The sequence below is a fragment of the Argopecten irradians genome, chromosome 9, assembly GCF_041381155.1.
Source record: "Argopecten irradians isolate NY chromosome 9, Ai_NY, whole genome shotgun sequence".
Lineage (NCBI taxonomy): Eukaryota > Metazoa > Mollusca > Bivalvia > Pectinida > Pectinidae > Argopecten > Argopecten irradians.
In genome coordinates, this window is record NC_091142.1 from 24,532,397 (window position 1) to 24,554,108 (window position 21,712).

Sequence of the window (21,712 nt, forward strand, 5' to 3'; positions counted from 1 at the left end):
TGTTTTTACATCTTTTCTTCTGCTTATCGCATTTCACAAAAAAAATATTTATTTGGTTGGGCGAAACCTACCTTTAATGTACATCAAAAGAGCCGTATAACGGTACACTGTGGTTCATTGTGTGGCTTTGATGTTAGGCGTCGCTCTCTCTGTAGTCTTCAAAGGAAATCTTTGCTAGCCTGTGATTGGTCAAATGTTTTTCGCTGAGCTGCCTTCAATTTCACTATGAGATAGTCCAGGGGTGTAGAGATCGTAAGTGATCGGAACCCCTGGAGTATCGAGGATGCTGCTATTACAATGAGACATATTCTATATATATAAGATTATAAATACTAGGGATAATTCAATGAACTTGGCATTCATTTCCATATACCTTTAAAATATATAACAATAGATACGTATGGAATAAGATATTCAGGGTTTAAACACTAGATTTGTAATCTGGAGCGAGCGGAACTTATCAATTATGGTAGACAAGACGTGATTGGATGAGAGGGATCATGTGATCATGTTGGAAGGTTATAAAGAGCCGCAAAGGCATCTCTCATCGTGCTGGTACATGTACAGTAATCGTACACCGGATATTGCTACCAGCTCAGCGGTAGACGAAAGACACACCCTTTCTTAAAAATAAGTAACATTTTCCAAGCTTAGTGTCACAGGATCGGCTACATCTGGAACGAAGACGTCCTATCAACCAGTTAACTCTCCAAGCCCATGTTCATAACGGAAGAGGAAGTAGCATATGGATGGTTACCAAAAAAGTTATAACCTAACCCGCAACTTAAAACAACCACAACCAACCTACCAGTTCCCATCAGACTATCTTGATTGCTCGCACTGCATGTGTAGGACGTTACAGTAGATATGTATATAATTTGTATGATAGTAACGGTTCTAAATATAACGGCAAAATCACAGTACTTGCAGTATATTTTATCAACTTCTTTGCTGCACTATTTATAATATTTATCACCCTGACGTTATGAGAGCGTCATGTACGATCATCGATAAGTTTGAATCAAAACGATTAATGTGTTGTTTGTCAGCTTCTTTACACTGGTGATTATCGCGGACCAATGCTAGTATTTTGGATAGCCTATACAAAGTATGGAATTCATATAATTTAAACACTTTCACACATTCAATTGCTTGATACTTTTTACAATTCGCAATAAACCTAAAACATAAATACGGATTAAAAAATGCCATTTTTATCATGAAATTATTGATCTCTTTACAAAAATAAATATAGATAAACACTTGCTTTAATGCTGTTTGTCTCATAACAATACGCAATGACGATAATTATCAACATCGAATGCGGTACTGTTCGTAGACAAACAAGAAAATATAAATACCGTATATATGTGATTATGTTTTACCCATATATAGCAAACAAAATTTATAAAACAGATATTGTTTATATCAATATCAAACAATCGATCACTAGGAAGCTGTTTATTTCCGTTCATACAAGCGAGCTTCTATTTTGGAAATTTTGAGTTTCGGGTATTTTCAACATGTCGCTGAAGACCACGACAGGATGAGAAAATCGTGATTTATCTTTGCTGGACGAATGGTCATGGTATGTTATACTTTCAGAGGGAAATGAAATGACAAATTATTTATCATAAAGTCATTTGTTGTAGCTGTTAGACTGGAATAAATCGAGAGTTGTCGCAATCGATGTTACACGAATAAATTGCTGCTGATTTAAGAATTTAACAACATGAATTGTGTCGAAACTTGTCGCTGTTTGACAAATAAATCGCCATTTGTCGCTGTTTGTAGAATTTGACAAAACAAAGACGTTGTAAATTGTCACTGCAAGACGAAAAGATCGTCAGTTGTCGTCGTTATACGAAGACATCTTTATTTGTCGTCGTTAGACTTAGACGATGAAATCGTACGTCAGTGAATCGTCGCAGTTATACACGGCGTGAGTTATCCCCGTTTTACGAATACATCGTGAGTTATCCCCGTTTTACGAATACATCGTGAGTTATCCACGAAGATATCATGAGTTACATTGCGTCACTATTTTGTCACTAAAACTACAACAGTGATCAATGCATACACATTGAAACATTAGCATACACAGCTGCTGGCGTTGTATATTAATGAACTGTTTAACATGGTTTCCGTTGTCATGGTAATCGGGTCTTTCCGGAAAGCTTCGGGTAAAGTATACAGTTCGTAAAATGGATTGGCCCAGGCGTTCATCGCTAGAGAAACGAACAGGACGCTAACTACATTGATGACAGAGCCGCCAATCATCTGTGGATAGGAAAAGGTATCGATAATTACTGACTACAGTGGATAGGAAAAGGTATCGATAATTACTGAATACAGTAGATAAGAAAGGTATCGATAATTACAGACTACAGTGGATAGGAAAAGGTATCGACAATTACTGACTACAGTGGATAGGAAAAGGTATCGACAATTACTGACTACAGTGGATAGGAAAAGGTACAATTGTATCTATAATTACTGACTACAGTGGATAGGAAAAAGTATCGATAATTACTGACTACAGTGGATAGGAAAAGGTATCGATAATTACTGACTACAGTGGATAGGAAAGGTATCTACAATTACTGACTACAGCTGATAGGAAAAGGTATCGACAATTACAGACTACAGTGGATAGGAAAAGGTATCGATAATTACTTACTACAGTGGATAGGAAAATGTATCAATAATTACTGACTACAGTGGATAGGAAAAGGTATCAATAATTACTGACTACAATTGATAGGAAAGGTATCTATAATAATTACTGACTATAGTGGATAGGAAAGGTATCGACAATTACTGACTAAAGAGGATACGAAAAGATATCGATAATTACTGACAGCAGTGAATAGGAAAGGTTTCGATGATTATTGACAACAATTGATAGAAAAAGTTATCCATAATTACTAATTGCAGTGGATCGGAAAGATATCGATAATTACTGACTTCAGTGAATATGAAATGTATCGATAATTACAGACTACATTGGATATGAAAAGGTATCGATTATTGCTGACTTCAGAGGATAGGAAAAGGTACCGATAATTACTCTCTACAGTGGGCAGGAAAAGGTATCGATAAGAAACAAAGTAAGTATTTTCCAAATAAATAACATAATCAAATAAATGTAACGATGAGTGAGTTCACTATTCTTTTGAGACCAATGAAAAGTACGAGAAACTGGTATTAGTTATGGGGTGTTGTTTCAATGTAAATGTATCCGAAACAAAGGAAAACTTTGCTTTGCAACGAAACTTGTATTTTAAATAGTCATAAATCAAACCGAATCGACGTTAACCATTTAGGGATTTACTAAATTCCATACCATGTCTTTTATACTGAGGTATCCTGTGGCGAAGACGATGGCATTCGGAGGAATACCAACCGGAAGTAGAAACGCAAACGAGGCTGATATGGCACACGGTATCATGAAGTATAGAGGATGTGTCTCGAGCTGTATTGCCTGTAAGAGTCCAAAATAGGTAACTTAGTCCAACATTATCTGTCAGTGGACAAAAGATGTCTTACACGAGAAGGTAACAGCACACAACATACACTTATTGTTACTGTACACGTAAAGATTTGAAGTTACGCGCTTTTCACACTCAATTTAATCGTGCATTTTATATTTTCTATAAAATTTTATTCTTAAAAAGCCAAAAAAAACACAACAAAACCGAATATTACGAATGCAAAAAAAAAAGATCTTTCTGTTAACCTGTTCAAAAGCGATTGTGCATTAAAAGTTGATTGCACATTAAAATAATGTACTATATTTCAATATAATATAGGTATAGAGATACTTTCATCTAGGTTTCCTTCGTGTGTGATTTACTTTCGGAGAAACTCGGGATCAAAGTAAATTCACAAAATTTATCCACAAGAAAAAATGTATACAACCCTTATATTAATTTAACAATACAAGAATATCACTAAACCACAGCAAACAAAATAATATAAATCAAATCAATATTGCAACCTATTTTGGTTCAATAATGATTCCGCAAAATTCATTTTCCTGAATTCTTATTGAAACGAAAATCGCAATACTTAGTAATTGTAGTATAGTTGTGACACAAGTTAAAAGTTGGTGTACTGTTCATCTTCCAAGCTACATTTCTTTATATTTTTTTAATTGTAATAAATAAAGTATATGATAAATAACATTAAAATTTCTGATATTTGTCTTCTTTCATATAGAATAGTTAGGAATAGTTGGTTAGTACGTACCAGTTTGCCGACGATAGGCAGGAATAGTGTGGCGGTGGCCGCATTACTAGTGATGTTTGTGGCCGCGGCTATGATGTAGGCTAGGACCAAAGCTATTGCCCAGGGTGGCATCACATTTAGTACAACCAGCTGCTCGCTCACCCACTCCGATAATCCGGACGCCTGCACATGTAATACATAATCAGGATCATATTTTAGTTCGTTTTTAGGTATTTTACAAAAAACCTTTTTACCCTAGCCATTGCAGCTATGTGTACACTTTTCGCGATACAATATGTAATACAATATCTACATACTCTAACGGCTGAAAATTAAGTGTTTTAACTCAGTTTTCTTGTGCTTTGTGTGACACATTGTGTTATTAGGCTTGAATAGTAATATTTTGTCAATTTCCATATTTCCCCACGATATTGTAGGTTGATGACATTTAAAGGTAAAATGAAAAAGAGTTGTTTGTTTGTTTGATTTATTAAAGTCCTATAAACAGCGATGGTCATGTAAGGACGGCCTCCCATGCATGCGTTGTGTTGCGTGTATGTTGTGCAAGGTGCTTGTTTTGGGAGACTGCGGTATATTCATGTTGTGTCTTCTTGTATAGTGGAACTGTTGCCCTTTTTATAGTGCTATATCACTGAAGCATGCCGTCGAAGACACCAAGCAACACACCTCACCCGGTCACATAATACTGACAACGGATGAACCAGTCGTCCAACTCCCTGTATGCTGAGCGCTAAAAAGGAGCAGAAACTACCACTTGTATAGACTTCTTGGGTGTGTATCGACCAGGGGACAGAACCCAGAGCCTTTCTCACAGGGGCGCACGCTCATCTCAAGGCCAAAAGTGAGGTGGTGCCAAGGGAGGCATTAGTAAAGATAAAGTCAGTTGGGCAGAAGAAAAAAGATATAAAATGTAAACAGAAAACAAAGCAGGTTCTAAAGCACTTTCTAGTTCGACAACAGCTTCAGCATTAATAGCTGAAATTGTTTTTATTCAAAATAATAATACTTGTAACCAAAAATTATCTGAAGGCTTTTATTGTAGCGAAAGTTCGGCGTTGTTGTCCCTTTGATATGAAATGTTACTCACATGGTAAATTACACTATCCAAAGTGAAAAACATTAATGTAAGCATTCAGTCATCATTTTCATTTCAAAATATGTTAATATGAATACGTATTAACCAATTGGTCCGTCCCTTAGCTCCTTTTGACCAGGGAAACTAAAATGTATTTAAGCTAGTCCTAAACATTCACGCCATGCATATATATTTAAGCCGCTGAAAATGACAGATACAAGCAAAATTTCTCCACTCCGATTTTCAATATATGTTAACGCAGTTGACAAATTACCATCTTGTTCAGACTTACACTACAAGCGTCCGCTAGAGCGAACCCTCCTCCCATCAATATAATGACGCCCCAGGCCATTTTCCGGTTGACAGTTTCCCAGTCCAGCAGTGGGACTACAGTAGCTGTGTCCTCCTCGCCGTCGTCGTTCTCATCGCCCAACTCCTCTATAACGATATAGGAACTACTTTTCTAATTTTGTACACGTCATCACACATCTCCTCTATAACGATATAGGAACTACTTTTCTAATTTTGTACACATCATCACACATCTCCTCTATATCGATATAGGAACTACTTTTCTAATTTTGTACACGTCATCACACATCTCCTCTATAACGCTATAGGAACTACTTTTCTAATTTTGTACACATCATCACACATCTCCTCTATAACGATATAGGAACTACTTTTCTAATTTTGTACACATCATCACACATCTCCTCTATAACGATATAGGGACTACTTTTTTAATTATATACACATCATTTCACATCTCCTCTATAATGATATAGGGACTACTTTTCTAATTCTGTACACGTTATCACACATCTCCTCTATAACGATATAGGGACTACTTTTTTAATTCTATACACATCATTTCACATCTCCTCTATAATGATATAGGGACAACCATTCTAATTCTTAGTAGCAACATAAAGGTACTGTGCAATGGCAATGTAAATATAACGATATAATAGTTGTTTTTTTAATATTGTAAACGTGGAATTTTCGCGCTGCTATCTTCGTGTGAAACTCATAACTCTGAAAGTGGATGAGGACAAAACCATCCGACGCGTACTGTATATATAGTCACACTTGCTCTTGCTGGTTATCCTCGATACTCCAGGGGTTATTATAACTGACGTTATATCCACCCCTGGATTATCTCGTAGTAAAAACTCGAGGCAACAGAATATAACAGGTAATTTAGTCCTTTGAAGTACATCGAAAGAGCCGTATGCATTGTGATTGACTGTGTGGTTTTGAAGTGTGGCGTCGCTCTCTCTCTGGGTAGTCTTCAATAGAAATCTTTGCAGTCCTATGATTGGTTCCGATTTTTTTTCTCCAAAACTGCCTTCAGTTTTACTATGAGATAATCTAGTGGTGGATGTAACGTTAGTAATAGCAACACTAAGAGTATCAACGGTAACGTACTAGTATACTGCCGTGTCACGGAGATTTAACGAAGGCAAACACATTTTAGGAGATAGAGAGTCATATTAATAGTATCACTGTGGTAATATTCTAAATTGTTATATCGTTATACATATAAATCACTACATAGTAATATAGAAATATACTTTTCATATATAGATCGATTTCATGTTTTAAAAATTTCTAACAATATCATATTGATTGTACGAAATTTCAATTTACACAATGGAGATTTTTTTTTAATGAGCAAGCTATATTACGATCTTGGTTTGAAGTTCGTCTGAAGATGATCCACAGGTTTGGTGGTTTAGATGGAAGGACAAATAACAGGACGGCCATCAGGACAGCAGGACAGGCATCTCCTACATACCTGTACAGTACAAAGGATGTCTACTAAATCAGTGCTACCGACATACAAACAAAATGAAAACAGTCCCCATAAAAAGACACATAATTATTCAGCAATCTTACTCGCTGATTTACTGCGTATTTTAACTGGACATTTTAAGGTTGCCTTAATAGTAACAGGCAATATGGCATACAAAATGATAAGTGGAATAATATGCAGATAACAAATGAGTGTCAATCTAATTCCTATAGAACCTATATAAAACTCTGGTTCGTCTTATTGTAAATCAAAACGAGATAAGCAACTATCATTAGTAAAAATTATTTTTAATTCAATTTTGCTTGCAAAGAGCATTTTCATTGGCTTAAAAATTTACTATTTCAGCCCATAGAGGAAAAAATGGCGTCGCCGTTTGTAACGTCACTTTTGATTGGAGGAGATGACGACGTGATGATTTCAGAGAAAAAAGAGTCACAAAATGAATTTTGAATATTCAAGAAATTAGTTTTAGTAAATTGAATGATAAGGATTAACTTTTTTTATGTTAAGAAGATATAACACTAAAATCTGAGTGTACTCCATAACATCAAAATCTGTTCAAGTTAATCCTTAAATATATACAAATCATTAAATTTTGCCTGTAACGAGCGTTTTCATTGGCTTAAAACTTTACTTTATCAGCTCGTAAAGAAAAAAAATAGCGTCGACGTTTGTAACGTCACTTTTATATGGCTGAGATAACGGCGTAATGATTTAATAGAAAAAATAGAGTCCCAGAATGAATTCGAAATAAAGATAATATATTTAGTAAATTGAATCCATTAGGATTAATTTGAATATATGTTTATGTTATGTAGATACAACTAAAAAATCTGAGTGTATTTTCATCAAAAACAGTATAAATTAAGATTTTTACATAAAATGTGTCAATTTAAGTTAATTCTTAAATAATTTATTTTACATGTCATAAAACAAAGACGCCCAACTAAATTGATAACACTAATCTTCCTTTTCATTTTTCAGACCCAAGAAGTACCTGCAAAAATTACAAAGGTGCGAACTTTATACGAGTTTTTACGGTACATACATATTACTATATAGACTCTTACTTGTCGGGGAATAGGGCTGACCAACCAGGAACGAACTGGGGGTTCCTGGTCACCCAGAGTACAGCCAACGTTAAAAAGTCAACGAGAACGATGCATTCCGCAAATCTGTAAAACACAAGCGCTGTAAAACAACTCATAGTCACGCGTTAATCCAATTTAAATGAGAAAAAAGCATTAAAATGTGACATAAACGTGACTAATTGCACCAGAATAGCTTTGTTGTGACGATTGTAGTGCATGACATTCAGCGATATGACTTAGAAATGAAACATAGATGTCGGAAATGTTGTACAATGACTATTATATAAAGCTTTCGATCGCCAGACTGGTGTTTATACAGTATGTTATATATATTTCATCACCCAATCCATCTGCTATCCAACTTATTCGACTGCATGATATTTTCCAATTTGACAAACCAAACGAAACATTTTATATGATTAATAACGTTACACCTGTAACCAATGGCTCTTTTCATTTAAGTTGGCGTTGTTGGTTTTTTTTTTATATTACTGATGTTGTAAGTATTTTTATAATGCTAAAAATATGTATTTATTTAATATCTGATTTAGTCGTTTTATCTCTGTAACACTAACGCGAGGATTCATCAATGAGCACAACTGTATTAAGCATTTTTTTTGCGTTTAAACGTTTTATAGTTTCATACACTGATCTAGAAAACCTAGTAAGAGAAACAGGCGACTTACGTCATGGGCCCTAAGCTGTTGTATTCCTTCTGTAGGTGATATTTCACTTGGTCAAAAGAACTTCTCTTCTTCTTACAGGTGAAAAACCTTGAAATTAGGAAGAAAAAAACAATACGTAATTCCATTATGGACAAGGGATAGGTTAATAGGTATTGCCTGTACTAGATTGTTAAGTGATAAAACATATTGCCTACACTAGATTGACAGTTGATACGCATTACATACACTAGACTGACAGTATTGTGTACATTATATTGACTATTAGTGAAACGTATTGACTAGATTAACAGTTGAAGATACGTACATGTATTGCATACACTAGATTGAGAGCTGACGAAATATGGTGGTTAACACACATTTATGTAGTTGAAGGCGAAAATAACATTAACATGGAAACAAGATCATTGCCAGCATGTTCTGAATCAATATAACATTTTAAGTTTAATTTTAAGTCTGTTGTTATTGCACTCACCCCTTCCCTTCGTAGTAGACTTGAAGCCAGAGCCAACAGAAGGCTAGACATATGACAGACAGTGGAAACCCTACAACCAGCCAGTTAGCGAATGTTATCCCGGAATCTGTACCATAGTCGTTAAATAACCTATAATGATATAAATAAATCCTATACCCCGACATTGCACACGTTATACCACCGTCAGGATACTACAATCCGAAAATGGAATACTAAATAGTGGGAAATATAACTGTTGTCTGATAGCAATTGAATTGCAGTACCACGTCCGGAGAAGCATTTGGTATCGCTTGCACATGTGGTGTTATTGTTTTAATTCGAGAATGAGAATACATCATTGTTAAAATTATTCTTCATTGTTGGTTTTCCTTAATTAAGTGGGCACTGAAAAGTTCTTACTTACGAGTCTGCCAAACCTTTGAACACGATGTTTGGCGGAGTTCCTGTTAGGGTAGCAATACCTCCGATGTTTGCTGAAAAGGCTATGCACAAAGCGAACGTCTTAGCAAGCTTGATGAAATCCTCATCTTCGTTGTCCAGTCTACAAACCTGGTTATATTTAGGTTCTGGTTTATACTCACTAGAAAAGTAAACAATTAATGATGCTTTGTTAGATGTTAAGAAATATATGTAAATTTGTCAAAGATATGTTTAAAAAGTTACATAATTTGTCCTCCTTCTATGTTGCATTTGTTAAATGTTGTAAAAATGTTTCATTACACAATGTATTGTGTAAAGAGGCTAATAAAATTTGAAGGTTGAAGTGTTGAAACCACTGTATTGATACCTGTACTATTTTCTTTTTATTTGAAGTCGCCTTTATAATGAACAGTTACTTTTATTCGCTACATTTGTTTGAAATCGCCTTTATACTGAACAGTTACTTTTATTCGCTACATTTGTTTGAAATCGCCTTTATACTGAATAGTTACTTTTATTCGCTATATTTGTTTGAAATCGCCTTTATACCGAATAGTTACTTTTATTCGCTACATTTGTTTGAAATCACCTTTATACTGAACAGTTACTTTTATTCGCTACATTTGTTTGAAATCGCCTTTATACTGTACAGTTACTTTTATTCGCTACATTTGTTTGAAATCACCTTTATACTGAATAGTTACTTTTATTCGCTACATTTGTTTGAAATCACCTTTATACCGAATAGTTACTTTTATTCGCTACATTTGTTTGAAATCACCTTTATACTGAATAGTTACTTTAATTCGCTAAGTTCATTAGTCAGGCTTAGATCATACCCAGCAATATAAAATACAATATTAGAAGAAAGCCATAAAATATTAATTTAAAATAAGTAAACGGCTAATCTACATCTCTTTGTCTGTTGTATTCAGGGCCTCTAGTTCTGTCGAGTTCTCAGTTTTTCCGGTCATTGTCTTATGCTCTGCATCGCCATTCATGTCTGAAAATAATAAGGTGTATTGTTATAAAAAGACAATCGTATGGACTGAAGGTGTGAATGGTTACCTTAAGCTATTTCAACAATCCGATATATTCTGTCGTCTTTTTGTATGCCGTGAGTGACCAAAGGGCAATTTCATTGGGGGTCTATTTTCGATGTTACACCGGTCTATATACTATTCAATAAAATGTCGTTTACACGAGTAATGACTCTGTTGCGATGTCGTTGTGACAAAAGGTTTTACTAGTGTGATGTTGCGATATAATGTGATGTCACAGTAACTACGATTTGATTGGTTGAGATGTCGTTGCTATATAAAATACTCACCCATCCGTCGGGATTCCTTGATTTGACCTAATATGGCGTTAAGGATTGGAACCATCATGGCTGTCGTGGCGGTATTACTCATCCACATGGACAGGAACCAGCAGGGTAACATGGTACCAAACATCAGCCTACAACATGGTGCCAAACATCAGCCTACAACATGGTACCAAACATCAGCCTACAACATGGTACCAAACATCAGCCTACAACATGGTGCCAAACATCAGCCTACAACATGGTACCAAACATCAACCTACAACATGGTACCAAACATCAACCTACAACATGGTACCAAACATCAGCCTACAACATGGTCCAAACATCAGCCTACAACATAGTACCAAATATCACACTTCAACATAGTACCAAACACCAGCCTACAACATGGTACCAAACATCAGCCTACCCATGGTACCAAACATTATCTACAACATGGTACCAAACATCAACCTACGACATGGTACCAAACATCAGCCTACAACATGGTGCCAAACATCAACCTACAACATGGTACCAAACATCAACCTACAACATGGTACCAAAACATCAGTCTACAACATGGTACCAAACATCACCTACAACATGGTACCAAACATCAACCTACAACATGGTACCAAACATTAGCCTACAACATGGTACCAAACATCAACCTACAACATGGTACCAAACATCAACCTACAACATGGTACCAAACATCAACCTACAACATGGTACCAAACATCATCCTACAACATGGTACCAAACATCAACCTACAACATGGTACCAAACATCAACCTACAACATGGTACCAAACATCAACCTACAACATGGTACCAAACATCAGCCTACAACATGGTACCAAACATCAACCTACAACATGGTACCAAACATCAACCTACAACATGGTACCAAACATCAACCTACAACATGGTATCAAACATCAACCTACAACATGGTACCAAACATCAACCTACAACATGGTACCAAACATCAACCTACAACATGGTACCAAACATCAACCTACAACATGGTACCAAGCATAAGCCTACAACATGGTATCAAACATCAACCTACAACATGGTACCAAACATCAACCTGCAACATGGTACCAAACATCAGCCTACAACATGGTACCAAACATCAACCTACAACATGGTACCAAACATCAACCTACAACATGGTACCAAACATCAGCCTTCAACATGGTACCAAACATCAGCCTACAACATGGTACCAAACATCAACCTATAGCATGGTACCAAACATCAACCTACAACATGGTATCAAACATCAACCTACAACATGGTACCAAACATCAACCTACAACATGGTATCAAACATCAACCTACAACATGGTAACCCAACATGGTCAAACATCAACCTACAACATGGTACCAAACATCAACCTACAACATGGTACCAAACATCAACCTACAACATGGTACCAAACATCAACCTACAACATGGTACCAAACATCAACCTACAACATGGTACCAAACATCGACCTACAACATGGTACCAAACATCGACCTACAACATGGTACCAAACATCAACCTACAACATGGTACCAAACATCAACCTACAACATGGTACCAAACATCAACCTACAACATGGTACCAAACATCAACCTAAAACATGGTACCAAACATCAACCTAAAACATGGTACCAAAAATCAACCTGCAACATGGTACCAAACATCAGCCTACAACATGGTACCAAAATCAACCTACAACATGGTACCAAACATCAGCCTACAACACGGTACTAAACATCGACCTACAACATGGTACCAAACATCGACCTACAACATGGTACCAAACATCGACCTACAACATGGTACCAAACATCAACCTACAACATGGTACCAAGCATAAGCCTACAACATGGTATCAAAAATCAACCTACAACATAGTATCAAGCATAAGCCTACAACATGGTACCAAACATCGACCTACAACACGGTACCAAATATCGACCTACAACATGGTACCAAACATCAGCCTACAACATGGTACCAAACATCAGCCTACAACATGGTATCAAACATCAACCTACAACATGGTATCAAACATCAACCTGCAACATGGTACCAAAAATCAACCTACAACATGGTACCAAACATCAACTTACAACATGGTAACTAAACATCAACCTACAACATGGTACCAAACATCAACCTACAACACGGTACCAAACATCGACCTACAACATGGTACCAAACATCGACCTACAACATGGTACCGAATATCAGCCTACAACATGGTATCAAACATCAACCTACAACATGGTACCAAACATCAACCTGCAACATGGTACCAAACATTAACCTACAACATGGTACCAAACATCAGCCAACAACATGGTACCAAACATCAGCCTACAACATGGTACCAACATCAGCCTACAACATGGTACCAAACACTAGCCTACAACATGGTATCAAACACCAACCTACAACATGGTACCAAACATCATCCTACAACATGGTACCAACCATCAGCCTACAACATGGTACCAAACATCAGCCTACAACATGGTATCAAACATCAACCTACAAAATGGTACCAAACATCAGCCTACAAAATGGTACCAAACATCAGCCTACAACATGGTACCAAACATCAGCCTACAACATTTTACCAAACATCAGCCTACAACATTGTACCAAACATCAACCTACAACGTGGTAACAAACATCAGCCTACAACATGGTACCAAACATCGACCTACAACATGGTACCAAACAACAGCCTACAACATGGTACCAAACATCGGCCTACAACATGGTACCAAACATCAGCCTACAGCATGGTATCAAACATCAACCTACAACGTGGTACCAAACATCAGCCTACAGCATGGTACTAAACATCAGCTTTAAGCATATTACCCAAGCATCGACCTACAACATGGTACCATACATCAGCCTACAACATGGTACCAAACATCAGCCTACCGCATGGTACCAAACATTAGTCTACAACATGGTACCAAACATCAACCTACGACATGGTACCAAACACCAGCCTACAACATGGTGCCAAACATCAGCCTACAACATGGTACCAAACATCAACCTACAACATGGTACCAAACATCAGTCTACAACATGGTACCAAACATCAGTCTACAACATAGTGCCAATCATCAACCTACAACATGGTTCCAAACATTAGCCTACAAAATGGTACCAAACATCGACCTACAACATGGTACCAAACATCAACCTACAACATGGTACCAAACATCAACCTACAACATGGTACCAAACATCATCAGCCTACAACATGGTATCAAACATCAACCTACAACATGGTACCAAACATCAACCTACAACATGGTACCAAACATCAGCCTACAACATGGTACCAAACATCAGCCTACAACATGGTACCAAACATCAGCCTACAACATGGTACCAAACATCAACCTATAGCATGGTACCAAACATCAACCTACAACATGGTATCAAACATCAACCTACAACATGGTACCAAACATCAGCCTACAACATGGTACCAAACATCAACCTACAACATGGTACCAAACATCAACCTACAACATGGTACCAAGCATAAGCCTACAACATGGTATCAAACATCAACCTACAACATGGTATCAAACATCAACCTACCACATGGTACCAAACATCAACCTACAACATGGTACCAAACATCAACCTACAACATGGTACCAAACATCAACCTACAACATGGTACCAAACATCAGCCTTCAACATGGTACCAAACATCAGCCTACAACATGGTACCAAACATCAACCTATAGCATGGTACCAAACATCAACCTACAACATGGTATCAAACATCAACCTACAACATGGTACCAAACATCAACCTACAACATGGTATCAAACATCAACCTACAACATGGTACCAAACATCGACCTACAACATGGTACCAAACAACAGCCTACAACATGGTACCAAACATCGGCCTACAACATGGTACCAAACATCAGCCTACAGCATGGTATCAAACATCAACCTACAACGTGGTACCAAACATCAGCCTACAGCATGGTACTAAACATCAGCTTTAAGCATATTACCCAAGCATCGACCTACAACATGGTACCATACATCAGCCTACAACATGGTACCAAACATCAGCCTACCGCATGGTACCAAACATTAGTCTACAACATGGTACCAAACATCAACCTACAACATGGTACCAAACACCAGCCTACAACATGGTACCAAACATCACCTACAACATGGTACCAAACATCAACCTACAACATGGTACCAAACATCAGTCTACAACATGGTACCAAACATCAGTCTACAACATAGTGCCAATCATCAACCTACAACATGGTTCCAAACATTAGCCTACAAAATGGTACCAAACATCGACCTACAACATGGTACCAAACATCAACCTACAACATGGTACCAAACATCAACCTACAACATGGTACCAAACATCAGCCTACAACATGGTACCAAACATCAACCTACAACATGGTACCAAACATCAACCTACAACATGGTACCAAACATCAACCTACAACATGGTACCAAACATCAGCCTTCAACATGGTACCAAACATCAGCCTACAACATGGTACCAAACATCAACCTATAGCATGGTACCAAACATCAACCTACAACATGGTATCAAACATCAACCTACAACATGGTACCAAACATCAACCTACAACATGGTACCAAACATCAACCTACAACATGGTACCAAACATCAACCTACAACATGGTACCAAACATAAGCCTACAACATGGTATCAAACATCAACCTACAACATGGTACCAAACATCAACCTACAACATGGTACCAAACATCAACCTACAACATGGTACCAAACATCAACCTACAACATGGTACCAAACATCAACCTACAACATGGTACCAAACATCAACCTACAACATGGTACCAAACATCAGCCTACAACATGGTACCAAACATCGACCTACAACATGGTACCAAACATCAACCTACAACATGGTACCAAACATCAACCTACAACATGGTACCAAACATCAACCTACAACATGGTACCAAACATCAACCTACAACATGGTACCAAACATCAACCTACAACATGGTACCAAACATCAACCTACAACATGGTACCAAAAATCAACCTGCAACATGGTACCAAACATCGACCTACAACATGGTACCAAACATCGACCTACAACATGGTACCAAACATCGACCTACAACATGGTACCAAACATCAACCTACAACATGGTACCAAACATCAACCTACAACATGGTACCAAACATCAACCTACAACATGGTACCAAACATCAACCTACAACATGGTACCAAACATCAACCTACAACATGGTACCAAAAATCAACCTGCAACATGGTACCAAACATCAGCCTACAACATGGTACCAAACATCAACCTACAACATGGTACCAAACATCAGCCTACAACACGGTACCAAACATCGACCTACAACATGGTACCAAACATCGACCTACAACATGGTACCAAACATCGACCTACAACATGGTACCAAACATCAACCTACAACATGGTACCAAGCATAAGCCTACAACATGGTATCAAAAATCAACCTACAACATAGTATCAAGCATAAGCCTACAACATGGTACCAAACATCGACCTACAACACGGTACCAAATATCGACCTACAACATGGTACCAAACATCAGCCTACAACATGGTACCAAACATCAGCCTACAACATGGTATCAAACATCAACCTACAACATGGTATCAAACATCAACCTGCAACATGGTACCAAACATCAACCTACAACATGGTACCAAACATCAACCTACAACATGGTACCAAACATCAACCTACAACATGGTACCAAACATCAACCTACAACATGGTACCAAACATCGACCTACAACATGGTACCAAACATCGACCTACAACATGGTACCAAACATCAGCCTACAACATGGTATCAAACATCAACCTACAACATGGTACCAAACATCAACCTGCAACATGGTACCAAACATCAACCTACAACATGGTACCAAACATCAGCCTACAACATGGTACCAAACATCAGCCTACAACATGGTACCAACATCAGCCTACAACATGGTACCAAACACTAGCCTACAACATGGTATCAAACACCAACCTACAACATGGTACCAAACATCATCCTACAACATGGTACCAACCATCAGCCTACAACATGGTACCAAACATCAGCCTACAACATGGTATCAAACATCAACCTACAAAATGGTACCAAACATCAGCCTACAAAATGGTACCAAACATCAGCCTACAACATGGTACCAAACATCAGCCTACAACATTTTACCAAACATCAGCCTACAACATTGTACCAAACATCAACCTACAACGTGGTACCAAACATCAGCCTACAACATGGTACCAAACATCGACCTACAACATGGTACCAAACATCAGCCTACAACATGGTACCAAACATCGGCCTACAACATGGTACCAAACATCAGCCTACAACATGGTATCAAACATCAACCTACAACATGGTACCAAACATCAGCCTACAGCATGGTACTAAACATCAGCTTAAAGCATATTACCCAAGCATCGACCTACAACATGGTACCATACATCAGCCTACAACATGGTACCAAACATCAGCATACAACATGGTACCAAATAACAGCCAACAAAATGGCACCAAACATCAGCCTACAGCATGGTACCAAACGTCAGCCTAAAATATTTACTGTCAGTCTCAGCGACCTTAGGCAACATGGTAACAGGCATCAACCTAAAAAATAATAGACTAGCTACCAGACACTAAGTTGTGAAAACTAGAGTGCTTTGTTTCTACATGTTTAAGAGTAAAATGCCCGCATAACCTCCTTAAGAATGATTAATAAACGATGGACAATGTACAAAGGTCATATGCATACCATTTTTTAAAATCTCAAAACGAATATTTTCAGTAACTTGTATTGTCAGTTTTAATCGAATAGACTAGTTGATTTACATAAATCTTAAATGCAATACATAGAATGGACACGAAATGCATGAAATTTCATTTACATTTTAGGTTCTGGTCCAACAAGAGTTAACGCCCTTAGTGCAATTCTCCTGTGTAAGTTCCACTTCTCGACGGCCATTGCTACGATGAGGCTTCCGAGAAACAGCATCAGAGTTTCCTGGATAAAATCAATGGCTGAGAATCAGACATGTCAAAACATAGGTCGATTGTCAAAATACCAATATGGAGAAAAATAAATCTCCGTACAAAATCCATTCAGAACTAAAAAATCAAAGAGATAGTATAATTTTAAGCAAAACACGTTAATTTGAGAAGGTGGTCCACCTTTGTTTATAGAATTGAAAGTTTCCCTCTGTTACATCACTGGTATTTAGAACGACGTAAGGGTTACCTCCTGTGACCTATTCGATTCTGATTACATTAGCACAGGCCTTTGGTTCTATATAAACATACTATAGATGTCCGTTTATCTATATAGTCAATAGCTTGTGTCATCATTCACTTCAATATGACAATGTCCTAGAGGTGACCGCCTTATATCCCTACGGCCTAATAGTCCGAAGGCCCGTTATTCCGAAGGCCCAATAGTCTGAAGGCCCGATAGTGCCCGATAGTCCGAAGGCCCGATAGTCCGACAACAGATAATGTACATGTATCTGGAATTTAAATGCGAACAGTACCCAAAATGAAGCAAATATTTATAACAGTTTTCCATACAGTAAACTTTCTAAGATAAACGTATCTGCCTATTTAGATTTGACACTGAAAATGATTATAAACAACGAAATGTAGCGAATTTAAAAAGAGCATAATCTTCAAATACGTATTTGATGTTAAAGAGCATATACATTTCATATTTTAACACTGCAATCCTTTTTAACATATTCCCTAACAAATATCATTATGCGAACAATTTCCATCATTTAAGGAGAGATTAGGTCAAAAAAGGAGGAGAGAAATGAAGAAAAATAAGCAGTCAAGTAAAAACATGTATTTATCAAATATGGACCTCAACAATGTGTTAAAACGCCTTGGTATAATTAAATAATGGCCGAGGATGTAGACTGCGATCATTAATTTCTATGTTAGGTATGTAATTCCCTTGAAAAATTCCGATTTATATATTAATTACAGGTTACAGGACGTCACCCTGAAGATTTGATGATTTATTTACATCATAATGTTAACATTTGGACATCTTACTTGTACATTTGTATGATAATTCATAGAATGTATGCCTTTGAGATATTTTATACAATGTGATTCATTTTTTTTTCTTTTTAAGACTTTTTAAAAAGTTTTGATGTTAGTTTGATCATGCAATACTACAAAAAAAATGATAACTTGTCGTCCATATAAATTGGCTGTTCAATTACTTTAATGCATTGCCAGAAAACGCATGCATCAAAACCCATCGAAAACATACCAAACTATAAAAATAACGTGAAGTATAACAACGTATAGCTTGCAATATTTACATATTTTCGGACTATCGGGCCTTCGGACTATTAGGCCGTAGATATATAAGGGTGTCACCCGTTCTAGAGATCGTTCAAACTACCCCAAGTATAAGAATAAAATTATACGAAAGAAAAAAAATGAATGTACATTTTTGAGAAGATTCTTAAATTTTCTCGTATTAGTCAAAATCGAGTAAATTTTCACTCGCAAAATATAACCTGTTGTAATCATCAATTAATATATTTAGAGATATTTTTAATTAAACATGCAGTAAACCAAGTTTTTCTTACTTTGAAGTAACTTGCACATATTTGCTTCACGGGTACTACTCCGAGGATAGGAAATAACAAGACCGGAAGTAGTGACGTCACAGCCAGAGGGAGGGCCTCCGTCACCCAGAAAATACCAATCACTAGGATACCATAGGCACAGCTAGCCACCTATCGGAATACAAAAAGTATCTATATATAAGACAGTTTATTTCCATGGTATTTGGATTATACGGGTAACAAAAGTCACCATGTTAAGGCCAATAGTTCTATCCTTCTCCTCCAACGAAATACTGAGATCGGATTGGTTGTCCGTCTGTGCCTCCGTATGTCTGGACAACTCCTCCTAAACTACTGAAAAATTTCAATGAAACTTAGCAGCAACAATGTTGGATATCAGGCGCGTGGCAGAAGGGTGTTGAATGTGCAAGCACTTTTTAGAGGCGAGAAGGTTGGAAGGGGGTCAGGGAAAAATTGAAAATCTAGATTTCAGATGATGCCATTTGGTCGCTTTTGGTATTTTTTGCGTGATCTACTATTATGCAAAACAGCTAACACCAAATGGATCATGATATAAGGTATATCAAATAATTTTTAGTCTTGTAATTTCATAGGAAATGAAATCATTTTAAAGTATTATTTCAGGTAGGTACGTTATCTTTAATGCTAAGTGTTCAATGAATGTGCACCTATACTGACTTATCTTACCATGTTCATATATGTATATAAGGGTCAAAGAAGTAATATCAACAGAATTTTCCAGATGACACGGGATCCTATCAAACGTAAGTCTGTAGGATACTAATTACTTCAAATGGCACTTGCCGAAGGGTTAATTGCGCTCCATTGTGCTGTTGAATATTTGTCTACTTTAATTTCATTGTCCCATGTTCGTTTTGTGTGTCTTGATGAAGAGGCAAATCGCCTCGAAAATTTGACAATTGGTTTTTGTCCACACGGTTGGAATTACTTCTTTGTTCCATATATATGTATTTATATGTACACAAATAATACACATAATATACTTATATAATGGCACAACGAATTTTATTGAGATCTTAACGGCAAGGTTCAACCATTGGGCTAAAAATCCTCCCGGGACGTGGTTTTACCTCCAAACTTGGGATACATCTGCATCTACATGTACTTTTTGTAGTAAAAACGTAGTAAAACAAGTCACGTGCTTATACCTCATTCATGCCATTGGCCGAAAAATACTAATGTATTATGGGTAACTAGTGATCACGTGATTGTGTGTTTACTTCCAAATATGGTGATAGTTTGCTTGCCATTTCTTCGGAAAAATTGATTTATTTGAAAATATTTAGACTCCAAAATGTTATTAATATTGCATGCATATCATTTTGACTTGCACATAGGTACTGTTTTAATTAACTCAAATGAGTTATAAAACTTCTATTTTCACGATTTGTAAATAAATGATATAATGCGAATTGACCAATTTAATAGGCCTAACCGTCTAATCTAGGATCAGCGAAGATCGGCTTCTCCCGGCTAAATTCGTAGAATTCTTAATTTATATTTATATTTATTTTAACTTTAGATTTCAGAACTGATACATAAAACAAAGAGAAAATAAGATCTGCGTCAAAAGGCCAAATTATATATACTAAATACCAGGTCAGAGAAGTCCCTATATTTAGAAGTAATCACACACTCATGTGATCACTAGTTACCCATAATACAATTACATATTTATTTCGGCCAATGGCATGAATGAGGTATAAGCACGTGACTATTTTACTATGTTTGACTACAAACAACACGTGTTTTGTACCATAATGGGGAAGATCACCCGCGGATCGTGGTTTCATGTCCATCATTTGAAATTGTT

The 21,712-nt window shown here is 36.8% G+C and overlaps 1 protein-coding gene across 1 annotated transcript; it reads right to left on the reverse strand.

Annotated features, from left to right (window-relative positions):
- On the reverse strand, positions 1 to 21,149 carry LOC138330658 (Na(+)/citrate cotransporter-like). The gene is made up of 14 exons (XM_069278208.1): positions 21,120 to 21,149; positions 19,879 to 20,028; positions 18,169 to 18,284; positions 11,145 to 11,272; positions 10,727 to 10,817; positions 9,798 to 9,974; positions 9,395 to 9,523; positions 8,923 to 9,009; positions 8,216 to 8,320; positions 7,018 to 7,127; positions 5,619 to 5,764; positions 4,252 to 4,413; positions 3,347 to 3,484; positions 1 to 2,280 (listed from the first exon to the last, which is right to left on the reverse strand). The coding sequence occupies exons 1-14, from the start codon at positions 21,147 to 21,149 to the stop codon at positions 2,092 to 2,094; spliced, it is 1,758 nt and encodes a 585-aa protein (XP_069134309.1). The 3' UTR covers positions 1 to 2,091.
- Positions 21,150 to 21,712: the final 563 nt, after the last annotated feature.

What these genes read in the sequence shown, in the direction of transcription:
- LOC138330658 (XM_069278208.1), bottom strand. Translation starts at nt 21,149, where the DNA reads ATGGCAAGCAAACTATCACCATATTTGGAA. An exon ending in TTCAAAGGTTTGGCAGACTC is followed by an intron (nt 9,524 to 9,797) that starts GTAAGTAAGAAC and finishes ATATCATTATAG; the next exon opens with GTTATTTAACGACTATGGTA. An exon ending in ACGAACTTCAAACCAAGATC is followed by an intron (nt 5,765 to 7,017) that starts GTAATATAGCTT and finishes ATATCGTTATAG; the next exon opens with AGGAGTTGGGCGATGAGAAC.